The 24,848-nt window shown below is 37.0% G+C and overlaps 1 protein-coding gene across 1 annotated transcript in view; it reads left to right on the top strand.

The window, feature by feature from the left end:
* The window catches only part of NBEA (neurobeachin), a 516,495-nt gene extending 496,071 nt beyond the window's left edge, over nt 1-20,424 (top strand). Inside the window, exons 58-63 of the mRNA XM_009998372.1 lie at nt 1,150-1,305; nt 2,195-2,365; nt 12,074-12,175; nt 15,534-15,739; nt 16,443-16,594; nt 18,646-20,424. Of these exons, the coding sequence (XP_009996674.1) occupies nt 1,150-1,305; nt 2,195-2,365; nt 12,074-12,175; nt 15,534-15,739; nt 16,443-16,594; nt 18,646-18,736 (878 nt within the window). The 3' untranslated portion in view covers nt 18,737-20,424. The remainder of the gene's footprint in view (nt 1-1,149; nt 1,306-2,194; nt 2,366-12,073; nt 12,176-15,533; nt 15,740-16,442; nt 16,595-18,645) is intronic.
* The last annotated feature ends 4,424 nt before the right edge of the window (nt 20,425-24,848 follow it).

Here is a 24,848-nt window from a genome sequence, read left to right as displayed (position 1 = left end):
AGGGAAATTCACGTGATTACTTAATTATCTTTCAGTGGATGGAAATATAAGGTCTGGTAATTTAAATATGTGCTCTTGAAATGTACATAAACATGGTATAAACTTTTATAAACAAATTTAAAGTAGAATTTTGGTTGAGTCTCTTATTTCATGCAGTGGTGAGCAGTTTAAGTACAAGAACCAAAAATAGGGACAAAATAAATTAAAAAATATTATCTGTATTAAATAGTGTTCCTACTTCAGGAGAAACAGGTCTTTCAGAGTGAGTTTTATCTCACCTAACTTCAGTTAGTTGTCAAGATTCCCTCCATAGCTACTTCAGAAAGACAAACCATCCTCTGGAGTAGCACTTAGAGAGCTATTGCAGCATGAGATGACTTGCCGTGTCAAGCAATGTCTCTCTTTCCAGTGAGTGTGGGGGAGTGAAGATAATTTACTTAGATTATATACTGAACTTTTAGAAATTTAATATTAGGTGAGAGGGAACACACTTTTATTGTATTACCAAAGCCAGTCTATTGTGTCACAGGAAGCAAAGAGCCCATTAACTTGTTGTTCCCACTCTTTCTTTAGAGTTCTCTTTGACAGTTAGGGTGGTGGGATTCTGCATGAACCATTCTTTTTCCCTCTGTCTGGGAGAATTCCCAGGTGACATTGCCTCTTTTAATGACACTGGCCGTGTCCTGGCTCCATCCTTCAGGAATAGGTGGTAAGACAGTATTGAAAAAGCATATTAGATTTTAATAATTGGTTGAATCCTAACATCTTTGATTTGGTATGGGGGATGTCAAGGTCACACAGTAGAAGCTGGGAGACTTTCTACAGGAGAGGTACCAACCAGCAAGAATTGTCTTTTTACTTAACACTTAAAATATTACCACATATTATGCAGCGCATAAGGCAGTTTATAAGAAGTTGTCATCTTCTGTAATATCTTTTGTCTTATTCAAAGGGAAACCAGAAATTTCACAATAATTTGTATTTCTGACACCCATATAGACAGCTCTAAATGTTCGTATTCAAAATGCTTACTCAACAACAAATTCACAGTTCATTGAAAGGTAAATGTATTCATCTTCTCCCGTAAGTGGATGACAGGAAGGTGTTGGAATGGCTTACTTGTAAACTGTGTTTTGCATTTCGTTACAGCCAATAACTCTGGTGTGAACAAACGGCAGATCACAGACCTTGTGGATCAGAGCATCCAGATCAATGCACATTGCTTCGTGGTCACAGCAGATAATCGCTACATTCTTATCTGTGGTTTCTGGGACAAGAGCTTTCGAGTTTATTCTTCGGAAACAGGTGACCCTAAATACCTGTTTCTTCTAAGTTCACAAAGTGGATGGTTTTCTTAATACTACCTTATCTAATGCCTATGCTTCCCCCTCAATAAATTATAGAGAGTTTGCAAAATCCTTCATTATTGTTTGATCATAATAGCTTTAAGCTGCTTTTGAAGACAAAAGCAAATGTAAAGGCATAAAATTTTATTTTAAAACTTTTAAACTTTTTAAAACCATAATTAAATTCACAGAATCACTCATTTCAAAAGGTTCTTCCAAAATACTCATTGCCATATTTTCATAGCTATATTGTTTCTATCTCTGTTTATTTCATGTAATAAGGAAGTAGTTTGGATAGCCTGCTACTAGGAACCAATATTTTGTTTCTTTGTCTGATTGCTTAGCCTAATAGCGTTCAGTGTATTGCTAAACACTGATTGAAGTAATAGAGACAGGGTGATGGTCATAGTGAACCTTGACAATAACATGGAACAACTATACATTTTTAATATAACAATGTAGCACCATTATGAGAAAGTTAATCTGTTGTCTTATGCATATCATTCACAAAATTCACAAATAGTGTTCTAACTCAATTACTTCAATGTTGATGGAGCAGTAACTCCACTTAATATTCAGTGACTGCAGCACTGACTTGATTTTCAGAGATAAGGGTTAGGCTATGGATTGACACAGAATGTAGCCCTCAATAGGAACATGAAAAGAGAAAAAAAATAAGTTTTATCCTTGTGATTTTTTTTCTTGCTGTAGCATGTAGATAAATCTATTTAAAGGGACATGAGGCAAAAATCACATCTGAACTGAAAATTTGTAAATTTTTTAGCCAATGACTAAATACTGCAAGTACTTAAAAAGCCTGAATTTCTGTCACTGTGCACTCCCACCAGGAAAATTAACTCAGATTGTGTTTGGCCACTGGGATGTCGTGACTTGCCTTGCCAGATCAGAGTCCTATATCGGTGGTGACTGCTATATCGTGTCTGGGTCTCGTGACGCTACATTGCTGCTGTGGTACTGGAGTGGTCGACATCATATTATAGGTGACAATCCGAATAGCAGTAAGTATCCTGTAAAAAATACCTTCCTGAGTGGTCCTCTGTTACACCTATTCATTTTTAGCATTCCTTCTGAAGGTATTAGCAAATGTGTCCTTATTTCACTTGAAGGCTGAAAGTTGGTATAAGGCAAGCATCACATGCTGAGCAATTCATTGAGTACTAGCCAAAAAAATGTTCTAACAGTCTGTGCGTGGTAGCAGATAATAGTATGGGAGTAATTCTTAAATTCATAGTTGACTTTATCACTGATAGCATCATGTCACCATAAACTAGAACATGATGGTTATGGCCTTTAAGTGACAGGATGTATATCACTATATTTTGACTTTTCTTCCCCCAGAAATATTTTTTGGCATTTTAACTTACTCCTTTTGTACTACAGCATGCTATATCAGCTGCTTGCCTTTTCAAAAAAGGGATGTGTCACATGCCATTGAATGAAATTAATCTTTTTGAGAAAGGTCTTCCTATAGCAAGCAAACCTTTGGAGAAGCAATGTAACTGAATAAAAATAGAAGAAGATAAAATGTCAGGAAGAGTTTACATTTCGTTGACAGGGGACTAACTATCAGTGCTTTGCAGAGTGAAGGGAACACAATAATAGTAATAAGAATTCATATAAGGGGGCACTTGATGTGCTCTATTAATATACAAGGTCAATTCACCAAAGCCAGAAATGTGATCACAGGTAAAGGCAAGAGCAATTTCATCCATATTCTGTAGAACACTAAATTATTTCCATTTCAAGCAGTTTCTGAATTCTGATTATCATTTTCAGCACAAGGATATTGTCTCTTTAGATAAACATAGAAGAATCCATCACTATCAAATTTGATCTCTGGTTCAAGACTGGAGGCAGTTGTAGATCTGTTAGTTGCAGACGTCTAAGTGAAAGTATTCCTTCAACTGAATGTCTGGTTGAAAAGTGTTTTATTTGTTTCAAAGTAAATATATATTTTTTTCATTTCACATTTTTTTCAATTGTGTTTTATTTTTATTCCATTTGTCTGTAAGTAGAGCAAAGTCATTATAGTTAGATTATAAGGAGACTGTGCTACACATAGTCATGTCCACGTGGATGTAATCTCACAGGCACAGGTAGCATCACCCAGAAGGATTACATAGATAAATCTGCTGTGCTACTTTCCAAATATATTGATCAGATTTCTTACTACTCATGTTGAAGGCATATTAAAGACTCATGTTGAGGAAGAGTGATGTCACCATTATTATTGCTATCGCTGCTCACTGGGTTACAGTTAACATGGACATGCTAATTATGTGCTAGTGCTCTACTATAAGCAGCACGTCATGTGTTGTAAACATATCCTTGTTAACAGCTACTTTGACTTTGCATGAACATACATCAGTAAGGATGTATCATGAGTGATTGTATGCTTGAAGGACCAACTTCTACAATTACTAAGTGCTTCTGCTAAACTAATGGCTACTAGATTCTGTTCTCTTCCATGAAAGACACAATAAGTTGTTGTATGACTGATTTGCTGTATACTAATTTTCAGGAGTAAAACATTCCCAACAATCCTCATGAAAATACATTTTAATTTTTAATAGTTTAAGCCACCAAAGCAGGAAATAAATATTTCCTAATCTACTCTTCTATACTTACTGGTAGAAGATTAGAATTTACCTTGTAGGAAAAATGAAAGTGAGATGTTCACTGTAGGTCAAATCCAATTAGTTAACATCTTTGGGGTGAATTTCCAGAAAGATGTAGATTATATTTTCAGGGAAGAAAAGGATAATTAATTTTTTAAAAGCTGTCATCTGGGGACATAGATAAGGTATTTTATATCACACACTGTAAGAAGGTATAGAATTCAAAGAAAAATGTCAGGTATAGTAATTATCTGGGTCAGTTGCTTGACTTTATAATGATCTTTTAAGCTGAAAGACAGTTTGCTATCAATTTGAGCTTAAATGCATCCAGTTACCAAAGGAAACTTTAGTTGTTTCAGAAAACATTAAAGGAGGCAAAAAGCAAGCCCCTAGTACTAAACAATGTATGTAGTTTAACCTTTGTACAGAAAAATGCAGATCCCATTTTATTAGAAAACATAGCAATCACAATTATTTTTTGAGACATACTCTGGGGCAAAAGATTGCAAGAACAAACTCCTTACCAATTCTGCTAAAATTCCATATTCCAGAATCCATGAGTTACATAAAATCTTTACAACACATATGTCAATCACCTAACCTGATGGACTTGTGTAGAGCCTTCTGCTGAAATACCTATGCAGGCATGTTCTCAGAGAGTGACCTCAGCTGTGTCTGTGGGAAATACAGAACCAGCTTTGGTTTAGAGAGGAGAATGAAGAAAATTGTGTCTTGGTTAAAACTCTTGCAAATGTCTACTCCAGCTCAGTGGTTGAAAACTTGCCTGTGAGAGCATGCTGAGCTTAATTTTAAAATTTAAATATTTTTTTTCCTGTCATCACATTAAGTTATCACTTTTATTCTACAATAAATATCAAAAGGGAGTTTCTGGTTGAGTTTGCATGCGTCACGATGTCTTGACACTTCTCTCAATTGCTATGAGAAGACTGAAATTCTACCAGATTTTTAATACCATGTTTCCCGTGGGGTAACTTTCAAAAATAGCTTGCAAAAATCCTTCTGGTTAGAATATTTGTCCAGGAAGTGAGAGATTGTGTTCTTGGCCTCCAGAAGCTGGGGGAATTCAAATCTGTTCCCATATTTACAAGCATATGCTAGGACAGACTGCCCAGGGAGGTTGTGGAGTCCCCTTCTCTGGAGATATTCAAGACCTGCCTGGATGCAGTCCTGAGTAATGTGCTCCACGGGACCCTGCTTTAGCAGGGGAGTTGGACTAGATCTCTATAGAGGTCCCTTACAACTCCGACAATTCTGTGATTCTGTGACATGATGACTGGATAAAAATAAAGATCAATCAAGAAATCAGGAATCAAAACTGCATACCTTCCACAGCAGTATGTAGGGCAAATCATCTCCCTAGTTATACTTTCTCTGGTCCAACAAAAGTTAGTTTGACTGCTATGCAATGGCTAAGCTCCAGTAGTGGTGAGAGAATGCCATTTTCTAGCCTAGACTAGAGGCTGCTGCAAGGGAATGCTCCTGGAAAGTGGGAGATGCTCCTGGAAAGTGGGAGATATTGCATGAATTCCTTTAGACTGAAGAAGAGCTGATTGCATGCTTTTGTGTCTTTATGTGAGCCTCCCCTTATTTCTTTAACCTTGCTTAGGGCAGTACCACCTTTGGGAAAAACACTGAAGTGAATGAAGCTTAGTCATCTTGCCAGGATTAGACACCTACTTTCTAAGCCAAAAAAAATGGCCCATCTGAAATAGGTAATCAGAATCTGCACCACATTAAGTTGATGACCACATTATATAAACCTGCTGCAGTTGAGAGAACAGTGAAGGGAATCTGTTTTCTCTTAGGAAGACATGGCACATGCAAAGGACATAGTTTGCTTATTTTAATTCTTTGAAGTGATCTGGCAAATGTAACTCTTTGCAATTGTAAGAGATTTAATAGAAAAATTATTTTGATGGAATCTGACAATTTGGGATTTTATTTCTTTCTCTTATGATACAAAGGAGTTTGTTTTAGCTGAGAGCTAATTTGTATACAGATTTCTTCTCATGGAGCAACTGTTTTAGTCATCACAAAAAGGAGCAAACAGAATAAATGGTATGCCCTGGAGTTCAACATGTAACATTATAGTTGTTTTATTTTTATATTTTATGATTGTTTTATTGAATGTCTCTTTCAAACAAGTGACTTTGAAATGAGAATTATCTCTGAGTCTTTGAGCAGATACCAAAGTGGATGATAGAATTGCAGAAAAGTGAGGGACAGATGCTTTCATCTGAAACAGACACAAATTCAGAAACTAATTTGGAAGTGATAAAAATTAATTTGCACACTTTAATTGGAATCAGACTCCTGCATGAAAGAAAGGAAGGGTAGGCAGCTTGTGCTAAAAGCTGATTGAATTTTTTGTCAGGTAAGTATGTTGGACTTGGCCGCTTATCCTCTTGAGCCTCTCTGTGCAATATATTACATTCACCCTCTGACTGGTGTTCTTTAAAAGGATCAATGCTATTCCTGTTTTGTCCCTAGAGCCTGAAATTTCATTGATCTTGGGACTTGACATTTCTCATTACTTATTGTAGCTTCCAGGAGGATGGTCACAAGATGTATTAGAGTTAACCCTGCTTTTTCTAATGGGGACTGTGCTGACCATTGGAAAAATATTGTGTCTATCTGCCCTAAACTGGGTTTGTTCAGCATTATAATATAGTTCTAAGAGGTGCTAACAATTCACCCAGTAAATGTATTCTGTATATATCTGAAAGGGAGGGTAAGCACTACCATAAAGGATCTTTGTCAAGTTAATCTGCTCTTTTTAGAAGGCAGTCATGTAGTATACTTTTCTTTGTTCCTTTTATAGAACATATTTTTTTTAAAGATGTAAAATTGCAAACATTGCAGGTTTTGCCAATTTGTATCTTTGAAGAGTAGTTATTCTGAACTCAGGATATTTACTTCTTCTTTTCTATCCCTCCACATTTAAATACCCTAGAACATCCCTAGTTTAACCTTGAAATGGCACTAATTTAAAATAGTCACCACTGTGTTCTGTCCCAGGTGATCTGGGTGGCTGTCTGAAGGTCCTGGGCAAGCACATTGACACACATGCAATCTGCTTTGCATGTATGAAGAGCTGTTACAGTACTTATACATTGGTACAATTTAGGCATTATTTTTTTGAAATTAAGTATCTTGGCACCATCTGACAGAGTAGAAGCTCTTTGTAAACCAGTGTGTAGTTTTTACTGGCACTGTCTCTGCTCTGGTAGCCAAAGACATCTCTCTCCTATGACTGCTAAGCAAAAGTCAATGACCCAATAATACACCTGAGTTAATGCAGCTATATCTAGCATTTCATCAGCATATGTGTGTGCCCACAGTTTGCTGCATATCCAGTCAGAACTGTACAGCACAAGGCAGTTCAGTGATTTGGCAAAGTTCTCAAAGCAATTGTTTTTTAAGAAATAGGAAGAGAAGCCACAAATTCTTAGTCTTCTCCACTCTGTTTTTCCTTTTGGAGTCTGGATAGTTGCAGGATACCTGAATGTCCACTGACACTGGTGAACTGTTTGTAGATACAGACAATACTGCTCATACTCCTCAACAAATAAATCAATCCTGCCAGAGGTGGCAATATTTTGAATATATTAATATTTTTCTGTCAATGATCTTTCTTTTACAATCATTGCTCCCTCATGTTGTGGATATAGTTATTTACTATTTTCTATTCTGAAATATTCCTATTTATTTGTTTAAGCCTTATCTTTTCATCAAACTCCAGAATTATTTTTTCTGACAGTAAAAATTCAAGAAGGCTGTTACATTTTCATTTCCATGAAAGCCATAGTTTTTTCTAAGTTTGTTGTTGTTTTGGTTTTGTTTGGGGGTTTGGGGTTTTTTGTTTGTTTGGTTGGTTTTGTTTGTTTGTTTATTTGTGGTTTTTTTCCAAATAGTATCCCTTAAAAGGTGTTAAAAGTAAATAGTAAAGTAAATTATTTTCCACAGATAATTCAGCTATAGCCTTGTAATTGCTTCTGTCAAAGTCAGAGATGAAATGCTAGAATTTGCCTTGTGTTCTTCTGTTTCTTTCTTTATACAGAAGACTTCTAGATGTGTCCCTATAGCAATCTGTATGTAATTCCTGGAAAGTGACAATGTGAGAGATATAGTTACAAAGGAGAACTGTTTGTTCTCTTTCTTTTCTTATTTTTTGTTTTTGTGGTTTTTGCCCCTTGCTATATGAGGACACCACTTCTTCCAGAAGATACTTACAACAGTATTAAGTGTTACATTTTTCAGAGAGAAGGGAAGATGTATTTTCTTTTAGACTTTGTAAAAAAATTTATTCATTTGTAAACACAACACAGATTTTTTTTTTCTTTCTGCTCTCTACTAATTTGGTTCAAAGGTTCTCCTTTGGGGAAATTACAGGGAGTTTACAGTGATGGTATCTAAGTTCATAGGTAGGATATTTTCACCTGCAATTCCCTCAGAGCTGCAGCCTTTGACCTCTGGCTGCATCTATCAGTGGTGATGTGACAGTGACAGAATATTTTGCTTGATTTGAGATGATTCCTGGAGTTCACAGCTTCTGTCCTCAGCAATAAAATGTAATGTGACTGAGGTTCTCTTCCCCATGCCACAGCTTTTCCTGTAGAAAGTATGACTGAATACATTTTTCTTTGAAGCCTAAGGAGAAAAATAATGTTTTCAATTACTGTTGGATTGCTACTCCTAATAATTGTATTCCATTATAAATCTGTATTTACTGAAAAACAGGGCTGGAAAAAAAAAAAATATGGAAAATTCTGAATATAGTTGAATTGCGTTTTCTTTTTCACTTTTCTGCTATGCACTTGGAGAAGAAAAAACTTCAGAAGGAGATGGGGTTCTCAACATCAACATCAATGGGGAAACTGAAAAATCTAAATCTCAAAATATAGTTAATCTTTGATGAGACACACAAATCATCTTTCCCTGTTTCTTCCAACTTCCATCCTTCCCTAGCAGTAAAACTCATATTTCAGTTTGCATCTTTGTTTTCCAGGCTAGAAAGATTAATTTCTTGCAGGCTAAATTAGAGATTTGGAAGCTAGGATTTATTGGGGTAGCTGTTTTCATTAGAGATAGGAAGGTGTTAATGTGCCTGTATGATGCAATGGCAAGACTAGCTAGACTGACCCACCCTGTGGTATTGGGTCCAAATCTGAAGTCTGTAAATTCATGGTTGGTAGTTCTCAGCTGGTCCTGAAAGATAGTGAAAAACATGGTGTTGTTATTAAAATTCTGATGACAGGAGATTTTAGGGTTTAACAAGAAATACTGTAGATTCAACCTATAATTTCAAGAGCTGTTTTTACATACAGTTCTAGCTACTCAAATTTTAAGAAAGAACTTGGAGCTATACAGGCACAGCATTATTACAATGACTAAAAACTAGCAAGCCTGTCAGTTCAAAGAAGTTTATAAGAGTTTTGTTTCTTTAATAGAGTCAAAAGGAAAGGCTGAGGGGGTTGATTTATTCTGTAAGCACCAGACTGGGGAAAACACAAGATAAGGAAATGACTTGAAGCTAAAGGACAGTGCTTACACACAAAGAGATACAAAGTAGACAGGAATAAATTCAGACTGAAAGTCAGAATATTTCTCTTCTTTAGAGTAGGAAAGGTCTGGAACTTCCAAGTAACATACTCAGGTAGCCATTTCACTAATTTATCAACAGTCTCATATCATGTGAGTGTCTGCAGTTAAAAAGACTAAATTAATTCACCCACAAAATCTATCCAAGCCTCCATTCCTAAAGCATGTATTTCAGGAATCCGTGCAATATTGTCTAGCTACTGCAGTAGTTTCCTTGTTAACTTTTTTTAGATTTTTGCTGGTTTTCCAGTTAGGAAACTTTATTTTATGGCAGGGTTGAAATGTGTGCAGGCATTCACCCATTGGACCTCACTGTGCCATTAGCTGCAAGATAAATTATTTTTCCACTGGACATCTTTTATGCCTGTGACTCCAACCTACAGTGGTCAAGTCACTGCTTTTCTTCCTGTGCAGTGAAGAGAGAAAACACTTTAAACACCGTGCAGCCTCCTCTTTTATTCTCTATATCAATTTTGTGACCTCTTTTACACTCATTTCTGTAAATGTGTGTACAAGACTTTAATCTTTTTCGTCTACAGTGGCAAGTTCTTGACTCCTATTTGCTATTCTAGGGTACTGTATTTTAAACGAGTTTTGCTTTCTGGCTCCATAAATCCTTCTCTGTATCACTGTCTTCCAGAACACTGTCTTCTCTCCAGTGAGCAGAACTTGTTCTTGTCCAGGAGAACCAACCATCCACCTTGTTGCATTCACAATAAATCAAATAAATAAAGCACATTTTTCTACCTTTTTATTTAGCTGGGCAATGCAGAGGCCATTATACTAGTGACTTTCTCTCTTCATTATACAGTTGTCCATGAATCTTTCAGTTTTATATACAGCCATATCATCTTTTCTTTTCTTTTCTTTTCTTTTTTCTTTTCTTTTTTTCTTTTCTTTTCTTTTCTTTTCTTTTTTCTTTTCTTTTTTTCTTTTCTTTTCTTTTCTTTTCTTTTTTCTTTTCTTTTTTTCTTTTCTTTTCTTTTCTTTTCTTTCTTCTTTTTTCCTGTAGGTAACATTGCTTAGTTTTTGGTTGAGAATTTCTGGTATCATAATATGTATCTCACAGTAATTTTATTCCTGTGGGCATAATTTTTAAGATCTGTAATTGAACCAGCTTCAGTGCCATCTTGTCCACAATCAGTTCCATATAAACCAGGCTGAAACCAAAACATTGTATTACTATGAAAACTATCTTGAAAAAAATACACAGAGGCCATTTTAGCATAGCCATCTTGATCAACTATACGTCACCCTGTCAAAAACAGATAAGAAGCTTGCTTGACAAGACTCCCATTCCAGTACAGCATGGTCACTGGCATTAATGAGAATTCTGCTTTCAATTCTTCATTGACAAAACTGTGGATTAACTATTTTGTTATTTTGCATAGGATTAATGTTACAGTAATTAATCAGTAGTTCCCTAGGCAATTTCTTTTATCCTTTTTTAAGTGTTTGAACTACACTGGAATAATTCCAGTGCTTTGGAATTACCCAATTTTTTATATTTCATTTGTACAAAGTAAATATAGCCAGATAAAATCACTGTTATCTAGCAAATTGCTGATTTTTTGTTACTGATAAACTTTTTTTGCCTGGCAAAGAAATATCAAATGCTGAGCAAATCTAACTGCTATGGGAGTCACTGCTACAATGTCAGCTTCTGTTATTATTAGAAACAACAGAAATCTTGTAAATTTTCATATAAATACTCCATAAATGCCCATTTGTTTGAACCCAAAATAAAATATATTTCATTCCTGAATACTAAAAGAAAAAAAAATAAAAATTAGGGAGTAGTCTATCCTACTCTTTAATAAATTACGTGATAAAAATGACAGTTACCCATAGTGTTACATGTAAACCATTTTCAGGTAGAATTTTAAGCACTCAGTGTGTCTCTGAATCAATAATGTCTATGCAACAGTAGTATCTTTCTAGTACAGTGCTGTTCCTCCACTCTTCCTCCCCCCAGTTTCAAGAAAAAAATATTATTATTAAAACAGGAGTGTCCTCAACTTGTAGTACTCTTTAGGTTCCTAGCAGAAGTCTAGAGACAGATATGTTTGATTAGAGCTACTTTTAATACCACTGCACTTTGTGTTCTTTAGCTGAAATATACTTTTTTCAGTATTTTTAGGTCATAAAGCAGCAGTCTGCTGTTATCCTGAGTGTATTGTAAACAGCATGCAGTCCGTAATCTCTAAACAAAAAAAGTTTACTTTCTGTTAAGGTATGTGTTAATGCATTGGGAAGCTGTGCTTATGAAACTTTGTATCAGAATTTATTTTACTCAAGACCCTAAGTATAACATACTTAAGCACACTGCACCTTTTTGATGCTTACTGATATAAGGCAAATTGCAGCCAAGTTCTTTTGTTGATAAAACAGGACTGCTTTGGCATTCCTCTGTTGTTTCCTTTTTTGTTTTTCCTGTGCTGTTGTTTTGTTTTGTTTTTTTAACAGGTGATTATCCAGCTCCTCGTGCTGTTCTAACTGGTCATGACCATGAAGTTGTCTGCGTGTCAGTCTGTGCAGAGCTGGGACTTGTTATTAGTGGTGCTAAAGGTCAGAATTGTTTTTATTCTTTTAATCTTAACATTTTTAGAGCCTTTTTAAGTGGTATTTCTCAGTCAGTCCTCAAGCCACTTCAATTTTCCAAAATCTCCTCTACTAAGATGTGCTGTAATTCTGGACAAATCTGCAGCTGTTTACTCTGAACAGTATTACTTATTACCTGGATTTAGGAGGTTTAGACAGAAATTAAGTTGATTGTTCCTTCCAACCCTCAGCCAGTGCAACTGTTCCCACCAGATCTAGAAGGATAGTTTATAAAAATATATACTTCATAAATATATCTACTGTTCTTGAAGAAACCTGTGGGTAGAGGCTTGTATTTAGGGAGGGCCAGCTTCAAGTGCTCCACCTTGATATTCATTGAACGGCAGCTTGTAGGACTGACCTCAGTTTCCTTTGCAAGAGAAGCAGGGTCAATTTGTCTGGGTTTGGATCTGTGGACAGCATTTCATCCAGTTGTTTTTCTGTAGTGGATTCCAAATATTGAGGAGTTTGCAGGTTTGTTGTTGCCTGTCTTTCTATCAAACTTTGAGCCACCTGTTTACACTTTCTCCCTGTTACTTATCTATGAGATCCAGAGTATCCAACAATTGCTAATACAAATGTTCAAAATACCTTTCCAAACCTGCAGCAGTCTCCTGTATAACTGGTAAATAAATATATATAATATATATATATAATAAGTATATATATGGTAATCAATGTAAATAAACCACCTACCTGAATGAGTGTTTGCTTCATATTTCCTTATTCTCTTTCTCCTTCATTTGTTGATTTCACATGTTCTGCCTGCCTTCTCCTTTACCCCATAATTCCATGTCTGCTTTTTTTTCCCCCCACTGTCCTCTCTTTTTCATCTTCTTCTCTTAATTTGGCAAACTGCATGTCTTATTCTCTTTTCTTTTCATATTTGACTCTCCCTCCTTCTCCTTCTCTCTTATTTCTTTTTGTGCTACATTATTACTTCTTCCTTCTTTAATTTTTTGGTTACCCCTGTCATTCCTAAAGGTTCTTTTTTCTTATAGCTCTTTCTATCTCATTTTCACTCCACTCCTACATCCACATTCAGATTTTTGCTTTCTCTGTCCACACTGATGCCTGTTCTGTTCATCCCCATGGATATCCTTGTACTCCTTTTTAAAAAGTTTGATGCTGGCTCAGGAAAAGAAGGATGTAGTACTTCTTCTGCCAGCTTTTGCTCACAGCTGAGCTCCTGAGTTATCACCTTCTATGCTGCCACAGAGCTCAACATTTTTTTTCAAAACTGAGTGTGAAACTTCTGCGTAAAGACAGTTTTGACTGGAAATCCTAATGGTTCATTAACTTTTGTAATGACATACTACATACCAGTCAGATTAATTCAGGACATTTATAAAAAAATGTACAGTGATGCTGAACCTAAAGTTTTTTCTTGCAGCATTGCTATTTCTTATCTTTTAAGGGGGCTTACATGCTGGTGTACAGGTGTACCTTTTCCAACTATCTTTTTGCAGATTTGCTCTTATTAAAACATCTGGAATCTGAACTTGGATATCTTCTGCTTCATTAAGCATATGATGCCTTGGTAACTTATGTATTTTTAGAGTAAAGGCTCCTGAAGGATCTTTTACATCAAATCCAGAATGTTTGTAATAGATCAGGAGAAGTGGAGGCCCAGAATATCCCCTGAATTACTCTTGTTGTGTTCTTCCTCTTCAAACTCTAGTCCATATATAAATGCAGAGAGAAAATCCCTTTTTGATTACTGCTATCCAGCAAATGCCTGTTTTAAAGATTCTTCTCTAGTATCTGTCCTTTCCAGTCCCTACCGAATTTCTTACATTGCATTTCATGGCAGTGCTGGGTTTTTATGCCCTCCCGCCTGAGCTCCCTTGTGGAGAAGCTGTCCCTCTGGAGCTGGCTGTGACACTGTGATAACACACGCAGCATGCCAGAGAACCTGCTGGGGCAGGAAGACAGCACACTCAGGGCTCCTCTGAGAAAAATTCTGTGCATCAGGTTGATATTTGCACAGTCATATCCAACAAACTCACCTTTACAGCGCTGTCCTAAATCAGATTTTCTTTGTGCCTTTTCATGTCCGTGACCAGTCAGCTGAGCCAATGTAGTGTTGGTTTGTCAGTGCACTGAAATACGAAAACATTACACTCTTCTTTTGAAAAATCTTATATGGTAATTACTCGAAAAGTGGAGGCATCACTTCTTACAACATCCTGACATTTCAGCATTTTCAGAGCTGAAACTCAACTATTTGAGAAAATAAATTAATTCCGTTTCAGTCATAGCCCATGGACAGTCAAGCTTGGGGTCTCTCTTCATAAAGCTTTATGCAAACTCAGATAAAATCCCATATCAGAGGGCTTGCAACTGAATGCATTGATGCTGTGATTCATTCTGCCTGGGAAAACCTAGGTGCTTTCAAAGAAGGTGGAAGGGCTTAATGTGAGGTGCCTGATACTGCCAGTGTGAATTTACTTTCAGGGTTGTGAACCAGTTGTATAAGGAAGAGATTAGTGTGCTGTCCAGGTGTATCCTGATTCATAAAAGAAAACATTTAGTATTTACAGTGAGTCATTACATTTATCAGAGACTCTCTTTCTAAGTAGGAATAGAGGCCTCACTTTCAAAAAAGCTTTTCTCATAGATCTTGAAATGGAAATAGCCTAGTTTTGCATCTTAAAATGTTCGTATTAGATTTCATAGGTTGTTATTTCTTTCATCTGCAGTAATAAGAAGACATTTAAATCTCATATTAAAATCTCTTGAAACTACAGCATAGTCTCCTGAAAGCCATTTTAGTCCAGGTATCATAGTAACTATTGGCTGTCAGATGACACCGCTTGTTAAAACAATTCAGGACTGAGATCTATGCATATAATACATTCATTGAGGGAGAGGACCTACAGAAACTGCCATTGTCTATGGGAGAAATATGCAGTGATATGATTATATGCCCTCAGCGAGTTGCTCTTACTAGTCACTGGTAGAGCCCCATCTATTTAATGTGAGTGGGCAGGCTAAAGAGAGTTCATGTTTTTTGAGAAAGACAGTAAGACGGAGGCTTCTGAATTCTTGGAAAGAGGAAAGAATATTTTAGAAGATAGATAAATGAGAACTCTTGCCAGTTTAAGTAAATAATAAACTACCACTTTCAGACATGTTGTATCTATTTTCTTAATATCCTAGCTCTTGCATTTCCTTTTCTGTTGCATATTTTAAGTCCTTTAAGCAAACATTGCATCTTATATCTCTAATGTGATATATATGTGTATTATGCATTGCTATTATGCACAGTGTATGTAGTTTGTATAAGCAGCATATATATGATATATTATGTTTTCATATACAGAAGGTCCTTGTCTGGTACACACAATTACTGGAGATTTGCTGAGAGCCCTGGAAGGAACAGAAAACTGCTTGTATCCTCGCTTAATTTCTGTATCTAGTGAAGGTCACTGCATCATCTACTATGAACGAGGACGGTTCTTTTGGTTCAGCAATTTCAGCATTAATGGCAAACTCTTAGCTCAGATGGAGATCAATGATTCAACCAGGGTAAACCTAAATGCAAACAAACATTTGCTGTGTCTCACCTTAATTTATTAAAATAAACTGAATTTATTTGCTGTGTGGTTTAAAGGAAATCACATGTAAAATTGCTGCCTCCTAGTTAAGTCATAATCAAACACAGATCCTGTCATCTCCACCTCCAAATTCAAAAATGCCCTAAATAAGAACAAAATTGTTTATGATTCCACATGATTCCTGGAATTTGTGTTTGGAATTAAACTTCAGTGTGAAATATATCTTTAAAACAAAATACTCTGAGAAGAGTCCATTCTTCATTTATTAGCCAAGACATGAATTTGTGCCTTCAGGGCTCTGCTCTGTCACTAGCACTTGAAGCAGCCTTAAGAATGCAGATCACTTCTCTGCTTTAGGTGTAAGTGGTGGCACTGAGTAGTGCAGGAGAAACATCAAAATGTTGTGCTCTGAACTCAAGTCTGGGCAGATTCAGTTAAATAACTTTTTTTTTGTTGTTGTTATATAACATATTTAAAACACATGATTGTTTTATTTAAAACTTGGAGATCCAAAATTTGCTGATTTATTTTTTTTATTAGAGAGAAATTAGAGGAGCTTTTTTCTTTAAACTGGGTGGAGCCAAAGAAATGCTTATGTTTGTTAAATTTTTGTAATATTGACCTATTTTCATAAAGCTAACTGCATGCTCATATTTTGTCTTTCTCTCCTGAAGGCCATCCTCCTGAGCAGTGATGGGCAGAACCTGGTGACAGGGGGAGACAATGGTGTAGTGGAGGTATGGCAGGCCTGTGACTTCAAGCAGCTCTATATTTACCCTGGCTGTGATGCTGGCATAAGAGCAATGGATCTGTCTCATGATCAGAGGTGAGTTTGTTAATATTTGTATTAAAATGGTAAAATTACACAAAGTATACATCTCCGTGAACTTTAAGGCATGAATTTATGGTAGGCACTTGTTAAAAGTATATGGTACAAAACTGATGCTCAAGTCACCTAGTGCAAGCACTTAACATTAAGGTGAGGTTTTATATTATTGAAGTCAGTAAGCTAGGGACTGAACTAACAAAATATGATTAAAAGTACATTAACGTAAGAAGATAGGAAGTGTCAGGCTGGATCAGAGCGCAGTAGTGCCTACTAACCACTGCCTTAAATAAAATTAGTTTGTGGTACATTTCTGATTTTCAGCTATGTAGAACTTTAGAACTTCTTGGGGTTGCATCTAGACTATAATGTGAAATACTGTCAGTGGGTCTATCCACCAGGAGTGATTGTAGTCCTTTCCTTTGGCCTTTTTAAACAATGGAAATGCAGTGTATAGGCCTATAATTTTGCTGTGGCACTAAACTACACACAGTAAATATAAAAGATATATGAACCTGGTTCATCAGTCTTCAATCATAAAGTGATTATAAGACTCTATGTTGCATTTATGCAGGGTAATGAGTGGATTTGCTGTTTACATCATGCATCAGTCTTGTATTTCCTGTTAATATATAAAATCATGAGATGCAAAGAATTCATAGGATATTATAAAAATCCTACAACATTCATTTCAGTTTGTTTTCCTTGCATATTCCAGCATTCCTATGTGTTGTACCCATTTTGTAAAGCAAGAAAAACACCTATAAACAAAACATGCACCTAATTTACTGATGTAAGAGTAGACAACTTGAAACAAGTTTTTTGTTCCAAGTGAGTCTAATTGAAACTAACTTTCTGGAAGAGGCCTGTTTGCTTCTGGAGCTTTGCCAGTTTATGCAAACAGTACTGTGTTCTGTTTGAAGAGATTTATTTACACTGCAAAAAAATTTAAGCTAGTGCCTTTTCTCTGTTCGCTGGGGAGCTCTGGCTGTGCAAAGTGCTTTAAGTACCTGCTTAGCTTTACTCACATTCTTAAGCAGAGAATGGCTTTTGTATGGTTTGAGAGAGGTGGTGATAGGTATCTAATCCAATTTTTAAACCCAGCTATTAGAATTAGACAATATGTGATAACTGGAAAGTCACCTCAACTGTTGCCACTGGAACAATGTACATATGAGGCTACATTCCAACACAAGGCTTTTTTAGGAGTACCAAGGTGTGATTGGCTTATGATTAAGGGATCAGTTCAGCTGTTTTGTTAGAGGCATCTCATTCTGTCTGGAAGGTCTTAGGATATCCAGCCAATCCCAGTTGCAGCCCCAAGTGCAGAGCATTCTGCAGGTCCTGTGTCCCAGCTGCCAGCCAGTATACACATATCAGCCATCCTGGACACCTCCAGTGTAACAAGATGCCTAACATTAGTCAGCTGGATTCTGAAACACCTGAATGAAGGTGTTCTGGCATAGGGGTCTTCATGCAAGCTACAGAAATAAGCTCTTGTAATAACAATACTGATTTACTTCCTGCAGTCTGTGGAGTCTGAAGGACAGCTAAGGTTACTGTACAGTATTGTTGAGTGACCTGTAGAGAGTTGGTCTCAGGCTGCTCTGAGGGTCCTGAGTAAGTATTAATTTGGTTGGCTACCCTTAGAGAGTTAGTGCTCTTTCAGTTACCTCAGAGGTCTGAGGTATGTACCTGAGGTGGCAGATGTGACAAAGCACCTGGTGAAGACACACACTTCAGGAGATGGAGCTGGAAACAAAGCAGGATACGCAAGAGCATTTCAAATTACGCCTTTACCTCTGTGAAGGTGACTGATTGGACCACGAGATCTCACTTGACCATAACGACATCATGGAAATGTGGCTCATATTTTGACACTTGAATGTTGCATCTCTATTGCAAACTGAATCTCACCTGTGAGCCTTATCTTCAGAAAGTGTTGCAAAATGTGCCTCATTCTCTTAGCTTTTTTTATTGTTTATGGTAGAACATCATTTGGGAAGGTAAAAGAGGGTTAACAGGACCACCTTTTCTATCTTTTTTTTCAGAACTCTCATTACTGGCATGGCTTCTGGCAGCATTGTAGCTTTTAATATAGATTTTAACCGGTGGCATTATGAACATCAGAACAGATACTGAAGTGGAATGAAGAACTGAAAGCCCAGGTAAAGCTGAGAGCACAAGTGCTGCAATGAAAGGTGTAGTCTCTGGTGGTAAACCACGTCTGCATTGACCTCCGTTGTACATTCCATTACACCCAGCAATAGCTGTACATTGTAGTCAGCAACCATTTTACTTTGTGTGTTTTTTCACAACTGAACACCAGCTGCTGAAAAGCAAGCTTGTTTCATGTAAATTATATGAATTAGGAGATGTTTTGGTAATTATTTCATATATCTTTGTTTATTGAGAAAAGGTAGTAGGATGAGCCAAAAGAGACTTTTGAAAATTCTGGGGAACCTTGTGTCTGTTTGTTCCAATGTTTAGGCTTTGAACCTAACATGCATCCCATCTCCAGCCTCTTTTCAAGCTGAGATAAAAAAATACGTTTGATACTTTGTACATCAGATGCACATCTTAACTTTAAAGGGATACTTTTGTAAAAGTAAAACCTTGTATAAAGAACAAAACTGTTTCTTAATTTTATTGTGGAGTTACAACTTGCATGTACTTTAAACCTGATGTCTTGAAGGAACAGGTGCGTTCACACAAATCGAACTGGAGATCTGTATAAAGGTACAGCTTGTGTTAAAGGGTTGAATTTGGGTGCAAACAGTAATTTTTACATTTCCAGCAACACATGTTTTTCACTTTTCGAATCTCAACTTTACCCCTCTTAAGTGGAGTTCTGCTCATGAAGCATTTGGATAAAAAGCCATCATCTGCCATATTTATACAATACAAATTAAATTCCTCCCTTTTGAATTCAAAGACTAGACAGAAAGGGAGCAAAGAGGAAAGTTCATTTTAATGTTTTGTAATTCTTAATGACTCCCAATACAGACAACGTGCTATACTTATGGATTATTAACATTTAGCATACAAACCATGGGTGAGAGCCCCCAGTAATTTATTGTTTTCCCCTTACTTTTCCTCTGAGCAGATTAGTTTATTTGACAGCCTTAGCTTCATTGTGAAGGTGACTGAGGTTATTCTTTTTGGTTCTTCTGAAAATCTCACCTGAAGCCACTCAGACTAAGGCACTTCATATTTTACAATACTGTAATTATAACTATTGGAATAATTTTCTGCACATTGTACTGATCAAATTACACACCCAGGGGTATATACACTTTAATTCATGTTTCTTCTTTGTATATTTGGTGACTGTATTGTCATAGATGTACATATTGTGTCGGTAGGGCTATGAGGCATGTAACAGGAATGTAATTTTCTCAGAATTTACACTCACTTGCAGTCATTTATTTAAAAAGATAATGGATTCTTTGTATTGGCACTTTGCACCAGAAACATATCATTATTTATTGATGTGATTACTTATTTGTTACCCACCTTGTATTAGTAAGTTTAGCACTGAATTTCCTTCTTCATTGTTGTTTGTATTTATAAGATTCCAAAATCACAGGGATCAACGTAATGATTAAGTTATTCATCACCCGTCTGTAAGCAATATCCTGAGTTTGTAGCTTAGAATTGGGAGACTATTGAACATCTGGAAGACAAGTTCATTTCATCTTGAGATCATGGTGAAATATTTTGGATATATAAATTCCTTAAGCTATTGTAACCATGTTTTATTGCAAAGATGTAAAATATGCCAGATGTGTGTGAGTTGGAAATCAAAAAGAAAAATAAAATATGCAAAGAATTCAGTGATTGTTTTTCATTTCAATGAACTTTTCATCAGAACAGTCACATTATCATTAGGAACAAACAATTGTTTTAAGAAATCCTCTCTTATATACTATGCATATGCCAAAAATAATGTATGCCTGGGTGGCTGTGTTTCCTGAGGTCTCAGGAAATAAAACAGAGGTTATAGAGTGTGTTTTACAACTCTCTTGATTGCCAGTACATGAAGAGAAGCCACTAGAGATACTTTGATCAGCAGAAGTGAAAAATCAAAGCCTTTAAGGGGTATTTTGGCTACTTGTGAACACATAATAATATTGTGCAATAGACCTCACAGGAAGCAAAAATCTGATGAGAGCCGTTTTGGGTATTTCTCAATATCAGATAAGATAGAAGTAATTTAATTTTATTTTAGGCATTGAAAGTTAGGTGTTTACACTCCCTGCATAACAGAATAGAACAAGTGGGATTAATTGCCTTTTGGAAATGCTGAGGTCCCTAGATCATAGCAAGGAAGTGGAGATGGATAGTTATCTGAATGGCAGATACCTAATTTAAGGTAGCAATGGTAAGCAAAATACTTTCCTCATTATTAGAAAAATTCCAGTTGACTTCAACAGAATAACAGCCAATACTTCAGTTTGTTGCCCCACTCATTGCCTTTACATTTAGAAGGATTGTTCTTGAAATAATTATCAAAATTAACCATAGCAAACACTGGAAACATTAGAATACAGTGTACATTTTAGCAAATATCTGTTTATATCAATCAACTTTTGAGGTGAGTAGCTTGTCTTGATTGGCTTGAGGCTGGAGGAGAGATGGGGTAGAAGATGAGAGGATTGGTATGCAAATAGTGGACTGTGCAATTATTTTATTGATATGCCACAACCACCATTTCAGTAGTATACAAATACCACCCTTAATTTCAAATTTGATTCAACAAATTTATTTTAAAAAATGCACCATTGTGGTTAAGCAAAAAATAAATATGACTATTATGGAAGATGAAGCTCTCTTAATCAAACCAGTTCAATGGCACTAATCTCTTGGCTAAGGGACATGCAGCATTAAGCATACAACCATTCAACTAAAATATAACTGCAGTGAAAATACCGCACAGCTATTATCTGCATCCCTGCCAGTCAGTCTTATATTAAGAATTGGACTATAAGCTACTGCCATGCTGGGAGGACGAGGCAACAGCTATGAGGCTTATTCCTTGTCCAGATCCTACCACTGTTGAGGATGCTGCTGCTTTCTCTACAAGAACAACGATAAAAGAAAGGCTGCTGCATTTTACTCCAGAGGAAAAACTAATTAGGCTCAATTTACTGGAAGAGTCTCAGATAAATAATTATTATGTTGATGGAGAATCTCACAGATTGTGCTTGTAGAGCTAAAAATGCTGCCTGTGAACAGTAGTTGTGGTGAATGCTTGTTGTAATTTAGTGCATCAGCCCTGCTGACAAGCAAGCAGGGTGTTTGAAGCAAGCCTCGTGCTGCCAGGGATAAAAACGTTTGAAGCAAGCACAGAGAGTGAAGGGCTGACTTCTGCTAACAGCAGGTGAATCACCTTGATACAAGATGTCTAGCACATATAAATATTTTATTTGGAGACTTCTAGCTGGAGTTTATGCTCACATTTTCCAAGAGTTTCATTGCAAACTGTTTTTTTTAGGCTTTTGTGAGTGTGTGTGTTGCTTGCAAATACTAAAAATTAATCTACTAAAACATGAGCTAGTATTTAAAGTTAGAAATAAGTACTGGAAATTTATATGTCTATGCAATACAGTACAATTTATAGACTCTCGAACTCCAGTGATTAGTTTTGCAACATCTACAGTTATGTTTCAGAATCTGCAACTGACAAGAAAAACATGTCTGGAGATTGCTTTCTTGTGAAATTTATAAACTGTGACCAGATAATTGGTTTACAGAGGGATTTATGTAGATGAAAACCTGCCAAACAGCTAACTCAGATTATAGGTCCCTCTATGGTGACATCATGCCTAAACAGCACTACAACTCTGCATCAGTAGTTATAAGTAAATCCCCTCTCAATTGCACCCTATTTGCACTAACCAGGACCTGGGTAACTAACATGGGTACCTAAGTGCAAAGTTCAAAGCCTGAAGTGCTTTTCATTCATGAAAGGAGTGGCATGAGGGCTCTGTGTGCCTAAAGGTGCCACAATGCCAAGCTGCCCTCTGCCTATATTCCTAACATGGAATAGAGAATATGCTATTATCTGCAAAACTAGACAGGAAAAAAAAAAATATTCTCTGGTGCCAGAGGATTACAGAGAGCTAAAAGCTGTTAACACCAGTGGATTTGACTTAAAAGTTTCATGTCTCTTTATACTTTGAAGAGACAGTCTTGGCAGGATGCTGCAATGATCAAGCCCTGTGGTAAAGTCAATCCTTGTATCATATCTGTGCAAGTTTAAAAATTATGCACTTAGTTTCCCTCACTGTGCAGCAGAACTAGTGATTGCCAGAAAAGGCAGAACAATTTAAAGTGGGCTTTCAGTCTCACTGTACAGCTGTAGATACAAAATCCAGTGTCCATGGCTGTTCAGATAGATTCAGATAGTTAGTTTGCACAGAGCTATGAAACAAGAAATAAAATAGTGTGTGGTAGTCAGTGTTCCTGCACACACAGGTTTTCAAATAATAAAAATGGAAAAAAAGACACTGCTTTATTAGGAAGGCAGAAGTACCCTGGAGAGGGGGCCAGAAGGAGCGTCTTAGAGAAACATCAGAGATGGACGGATTTCCTCTTCAACAAAACACTCGGTCCGTTTCTTCCAAATAGGCATGAACAGTTTGTTTGAGCTCCACTCTTGCAATGTCCCTTTTCTCTCACTTTTGTCTAAACCCTTCTGTTCTCCTTGTTTTAACTTGCCATGAAAAGCAGGCTGTAAGTTGGGTTTTCCTCTCCTGCAACCATGTTCCTCCTGGTACCCATCACGTACCCACACTCTTCCAAACTGCCAGGGAGAACTAAAGCTGACTCTGCAAAAAAGCATATACATGGGATGTTCCAAAAGGCCCATAGAAATCTCTTATCCAGGCTTCTTGCTGTCCTAGTGTGAGTTGCAGGAGATAAAAACCTGAAATGAAAAGAGCAGCCTATCTTTCGTTTGTCTTTTTGAGGAGAACCAATGACCCTGTGGGAGTATTATTCTCCTAGTAATTAACATAGGTCAGAGCACCTCTCTGACCCAAAAGCAGGTGGCATGAAAACTCTTAGCCGTACCTCCAGACTCTCTGGGACCAGCCCTTAAACCATGCTGGTCCACACACACTGCAGGGTGTTCCTCAGAGAGTGAAAGGTGAAATGTGTGCCAGTGACACCGTGTAGATGAGCACAGCACAGTGCCCAAGCCTGCACTGTCAGTATAGAAACAGCCAAGGCACCTACAAGGGGTCCCTTGAGCTCCATGATCATCAGCCCATCAACCCTGTCACATAGTCATGACAGATGAGGCTTAGGGCTCAGTAACAAATCCCAGCCACAAGTCTATACACAAGACTGCTCTATACTATTTCAACACTACACCCTAACATTTAGACACTAGGAAGAAATTCTTCACTGTGAGGGTGGTAAGACACTGGAACAGGTTGCCCAGGGAAGTTGTGGAAGCCCTGTCCCTGGAAGTGTTCAAGTGCGGGTTAGATGGGGCTCTGAGCAACCTGATCTAGTGGGAAGTGTTCCTGTCCACACAGTGGGGTTGGAACTAGATTTTTAAAGTCCATTCCAACTCAAACCATTCTATGATTCTATTATTCTAAGCCTACAGCTGCTGGACCACTGACTGCAGCTATTGCAATATGAAATGTGCTCACATTGTTAAGACCTTAGTGCTTTCTGGTATGCTCAGACTCATGTGCCTCTTGCTTGCTGCCTTATGTATACCTGTACATGAAGGAACAGCAATATTGACTGGAAACAGCTTCTGCTCACGCTCTAGCCTTCAAGAAGTACATGGTCAGGGCTTCTCCTTTGCAATTCGTTCATAAAGCTCATTGATGCCAGCTTCAGGTCCATGAAAATGGACATGTTAGGAAGAGGTAATGGGCTACCATCACCACTACTATAGCTTTCTTTCTTGTCCACTGCTCATTGCAGAGGCTTATGCCCTGATTTAGAAAGTGTCTCAACAGTAAGATGTTATCTTGTAGGAGATAAACCTGCTAGCTAGACACCTACTGCAACACTTACAAATATAAAGTGGGAAGGATTCCGCTGGGACAGAAAACTTCAGACATGTAATGAATTAATATGGACCACGTGCAGGAGCTAGCTAGCAGATAGCATACTCACATTCACCTCATTCCATGTAGGCTGGGATTAGTGCTGATCTTTTTCCTTTGATGGATGATCTGGTCAGTCAGGAGTACCTGCTGATTTCCATGACAGTTCAAAATGAATG

This window comes from Chaetura pelagica, unplaced genomic scaffold, assembly GCF_000747805.2.
Source record: "Chaetura pelagica isolate M959 unplaced genomic scaffold, ChaPel_1.0 scaffold105, whole genome shotgun sequence".
NCBI classification, from domain to species: domain Eukaryota; kingdom Metazoa; phylum Chordata; class Aves; order Apodiformes; family Apodidae; genus Chaetura; species Chaetura pelagica.
The sequence above is the reverse complement of the archived record's forward strand: the minus strand, read 5'-3'. Positions and strand labels throughout refer to the sequence as shown.